Source organism: Engraulis encrasicolus, chromosome 11 (assembly GCF_034702125.1).
Source record: "Engraulis encrasicolus isolate BLACKSEA-1 chromosome 11, IST_EnEncr_1.0, whole genome shotgun sequence".
Classification (NCBI taxonomy): Eukaryota; Metazoa; Chordata; class Actinopteri; order Clupeiformes; family Engraulidae; genus Engraulis; species Engraulis encrasicolus.
In genome coordinates this window covers 19,283,205-19,288,204 of record NC_085867.1, presented here as the reverse complement: position 1 = coordinate 19,288,204, position 5,000 = coordinate 19,283,205, and the positions used below count along the sequence as shown (strand labels likewise).

Below are 5,000 nucleotides of genomic sequence, written 5' to 3'. Positions count from 1 at the left end.
ATGAGGTTATAACTTTCTGCCTTTATTGGATAGGATAGAGGAGACCCAAATAAGCCACCTACATCATACGCAAACCGATTTCCGACCCACCAACTGTCATGGTGGCTGCATTATGCGACCAAAAATCTATAAATTTATCTGTGAATATTAAATGAATTGCTCACTCAAATGGGAATATCTGTTTGGGATGTTTTACAGTAGTCGTAATGAGCAGGCTTTCCAGAAAGTTCTCTCAACCGGTGACTCAATATTCATGGACTCAAGGAGCAATTTTGTGTGTGGGATGCTATGGCTTGGCTAATGAGTGGAGTTGGTGGAAACTTCGGTCAACGCTCCAACAGTTTGCTTGAGCAGAGTTGCAGCGTCAGTGCAAGCAATCCGTATTTGCTAGGGAGCTTAGGTGCTTAACTGTGCCAAAGCCTTTTTTCTTCCTTTTGTGAATCACATCAATATCACTCACAAGAAAATAGAAAGTAAACACGCAGATCCTCACATCGGCGCTCTATCTCCCCCTTCTCCTTTACATGTGAGTGACATGTTCTGGTCATGAAGTTTTTGTTATGGACGAGTGGGCGGCTCATGGCTCTTTTTGGCGTCAAGCACCTACCAGCGTCGCTTTGCCCACTGCAACCACACCACACCACACCACACCACACCACACCACACCACACCACACCACACCCCACCGCACCACACCCCACCGCACCACACCACACACCCCCACCCCCACACCCCACCTCACCACACCACACCCCCATCTCACCCCACCACACCACACCCCAACCCACCACACCTCACCCCACCTCACCCCACCCCACCACACCACACCACAACACACCACACCACACCACACCACACCACACCACACCCACACCTCTCCCCCCCCCCTCACACCACACCACACCACACCACACCCCACCACCCACCCCACCCCACCACACCACCCCACCACCCCCACCCACACCACACCACACCACACCACACCACACCACACCACACCACACCCCACCTCACCACACCACAACACACCACACCTCACCACACCACACCGCACCCCACCTCACCACACCGCACTACACCACACCGCACCACACCACACCTCACCTCACCCCCACCCCCACACCCCCACCCCCACAGTCGCCAGTCCCAGCCTCAGCCTCTTCATGGAGCCAATACCTCTCAACCGTCTCTGTCGTCTGCTCTCTCTGTCGACAGCGACTCAAAATAAACCAGCGTGGTAAGGGAGCAAGAGAGGCTGGGGAAAATGGCTCTCAATCGCAGCGTTTTTTGTGTGTGCGTGCTTTTCTCTCTCTCTCTGTCTCTCTTTCTCCCTCTGTACAGCATCCCACACACACACACGCGCGCACGCGCACGCACGCACGCACGCACGCACGCACGCACGCACGCACGCACGCACGCACGCGCACACACACACACACACACACACACACACACACACACACACACACACACACACACACACACACACACACACACACACACACTCACACACACACACACACACACACACACACACACACACACACACACACACACACACACACACACATTTCTCTTTTTTATTTGCACTGGCTGTGGAGAGCTCCTGAGACCTGCAGCATTATCGGAGCTCGGAAGTCTTCCATCTGACTGATTAGCTTCACTGGGTTACAGAGGACATTAAACCAGCTGTGAACTTTGTGCCGGCCATGCCAGCTACACTATGCCATGCCATGCCATGCCCTACACTAACCACTCCTCCCTTACCCCCACCTCTCCTGCCCTCCCCTCCCTTACCCCACCTCTCCTGCCCTCCCCTCTCCTCTCCTCCCTTACCCCACCTCTCCTGCCCTCCCCTCTCCTCTCCTCTCCTCCCTTACCCCACCTCTCCTGCCCTCCCCTCTCCTCTCCTCTCCTCCCCACCCGACCCCTTCCCTATCCTCCCCTCTCCTCTCCTCTCCTCCCCACCCGACCCCTTCCCTATCCTCCCCTCTCCTCCCCACCCGACCCCTTCCCTATCCTCCCCTCTCCTCTCCTCTCCTCCCCACCCGACCCCTTCCCTATCCTCTCCTCTCCTCACCTCACCTCCCCACCCCACCCCTTCCCTATCCTCTCCTCTCCTCTCCTCTCGTCTTTTTCCCTCCCCACTCCTCCTTTCCCCTCTCCTTGCCTCTCTACTCTCCTCCTCTTTTCCCCTCTCCTCCTCTTTCTCCCTCTCCTCTCCTCTCCTCTCCTCGCTTCTCCTCTCCTCTCCTCCCCTCTCCTCTCCTCTCCTCGCTTCTCCTCTCCTCCCCTCTTCTCACCTCTCCACTCTTTTCTTTTCCCCTCCCAACTCCTTGCTTGCCCACTTCTCTCCTCCCCTCTCCTCTCTTCACCTCTACTCGCCTCTCCACTCTTCTCCGCTTTTTCCTTCTCCACTCCTCTCTTCCCCATTCCTCACCTCCCCCGCCCCTTGCCATCTCATTCCACTCCTGATCTGCGTACCACTCCGCTCCCCTTTTGCTCCTCACCTCCTCTGCCCTCTCAACTCCACTCCTCCCCACCCCACGCCACACCACACCTCACCTCCTCTTAAACAGGCAATTTGCCTCTCTGTCAAATGCATGACAAATATCCTGTAACCTATTGCATTTCAGGAAATGCACAAACAAATGACATAGACACTGGCGTGTGCACACAAACACACATGTATGTAATATAAATGAATTGTAGAAGCTTGCTGTTGTGTCTGCAGAATAGATAAAAAATAGTATGTAGATAAAAAAAAAACTTGCAGCGAAGGTTTTAAATGCAATTTAATGAAGCCCCTATGATTGCACCTGCTGGTCCGTTTCCGAGTTCTCTCTCTTGTGCACTCCGTTCTCTCTCTCTCTCTCTCTCTCTCTCTCTCTCTCTCTCTCTCTCTCTCTCTCTCTCTCTCTCTCTCTCTCTCTCTCTCTCGTCCAAGTCTTGATTGTGGCGGGCAAGGTCTAAATCGGTCATGGAGCTGGATGGCGCTAATTAAATTTCTGCAGGGCGCTCCTCTCTCTCGCTCTCTCTCTCTCTCTCTCTCTCTCTCTCTCTCTCTCTCTCTCTCTCTCTCTCTCTCTCTCTCTCTCTCACACTCACACTCACACACACACACACACGCACGCACACACACACACACACACACACACACACACACACACACACACACACACACACACACACACACACACACACACACACACACACACACACACACACACACACACCATGGTGTGTTGGGAGCGGAAGGGGAAGGGGTTAGGCAATCGAGCCCTATTCTCCCGCGACGTTTGTGTTTGTGGAGCGGAGCGCGGTGGCCAATACTCATCTGTCACGGGCATGGGAGACATGGGAATACGGCTCAACTCCGCTCCGCTCCGGTCTACTCAGCTCCGCTTAGCTCGGCCAGCATGGTGGCTGCTGCCTGCCTGCCTGCCTGCTCCCTGTGATGCCCACTACCGGCAATACATCAACTCATTTGGTGTGTGAGAGAAGGAGAGATGGTGTGTTTCTGCATGTGTGTTTGTCTGAATTTGTGTGTGTGTGTGTGTGTGTGTGTGTGTGTGTGTGTGTGTGTGTGTGTGTGTGAACTCAGTGTGTCCCTTAGATAAAACATCATAATAATAAAAAAAATGAGTCTGTTGGCCGATAGAAAACACTCGGTGAGGAACCAACTGCACCTCGAACTTGCACTTGCTGTCAGATCCCTGGTCATGTGGCCCTCCAATGGTGGTGATCAAAAGATGTGAAAAATGCCCATCCCTGTTGTACACGGTTTGACCTGGTTTTTTTTTCTATGTGTGTGTGTTTCCGCCACTGCAGCACGGCGCGTGTGTGAACGCCATGGACTTGTGGCAGTTCACCCCTCTGCACGAGGCGGCGTCTAAGAACCGCGTGGAGGTGTGCTCCCTGCTGCTGAGCCACGGGGCCGACCCCACGCTCGTCAACTGCCACGGCAAGAGCGCCGTGGACATGGCCCCCACGCCAGAGCTCAAGGAGAGGCTCACATGTAAGTCACACGCAGATACACACACGCTCACACTCACACGCACACGCTTGCTCACACGCTCACACACACACACACACACGCTCGCTCACGCTCGCTCACACATGCTCACACATGCTCACACATGCTCACACATGCTCACACACGTATACACACGTATACACACACACACACACACACACACACACACACACACACACACACACACACACACACACACACACACACACACACACACACACACACACACACACACACACACACACACACACACACACACACACACACTACTAGCTAAATCATGGCTGCACACTCATATTCACTGACTCATGCCCACACCACACACTGTGTACTGAACTGTCCTTTGAAACCACACTGTAACATGTTCTCATCCGATTCTGAAAGTGGCTCGGGTCTTGGGGCATAGTGTTCAGTACATCGTGTGCAAATCACTTTTTTTCATCATGTGTACCTTGTGCTCCTACCCAGTCAAGTAAATGAAAAGCAATTTTAACTCAATAACTCTATTGTACAATTGTCACAAATCACCGTTGAACAATATGAATCAGCCAGTATGAAAAAGAGATAGCAATCATTTTTACATTTTATTTTCCCCGTATCACCCCATGGTAAGGTAAAAGGCCATCCGAGCCTCAGACGTCTCCAGAATATCGCTGCAGACGCTACAACTCCGGTGCTGCTACATCCACAGGCTGCTGGTAAACTTCCGAAGGTGTCAGTAGTCATATGGGTGGTGACATGAAAGGTGTGCCAATATATGAAGCGGCGTGCTCACTCTGGGTTTCTCCTATCAGCATGCAGAGAGCCAGGCAGCAACTAGCCAGCCTGCACTGCCAGAGAGCTAGCTCATCATCACACAGTCCACGCGCCTCTGATGGAGACGGGCTTAAATATGCACTGTGTAATGTTTTTAATAGATTATATCCAGAATTCATGCTGCTCATTCCCAAACGTTACCTTTTCA

General features: G+C 52.8%; 1 protein-coding gene across 2 annotated transcripts in view; it reads left to right on the top strand.

The window, feature by feature from the left end:
- Positions 1 to 5,000, top strand: part of tnksa (tankyrase, TRF1-interacting ankyrin-related ADP-ribose polymerase a) — a 205,440-nt gene that overhangs the window by 124,910 nt on the left and 75,530 nt on the right. For both annotated transcript variants that reach the window (XM_063210187.1, XM_063210186.1), the window contains one exon: positions 3,832 to 4,018. In XM_063210187.1, the coding sequence (XP_063066257.1) occupies positions 3,832 to 4,018 (187 nt within the window). The remainder of the gene's footprint in view (positions 1 to 3,831; positions 4,019 to 5,000) is intronic.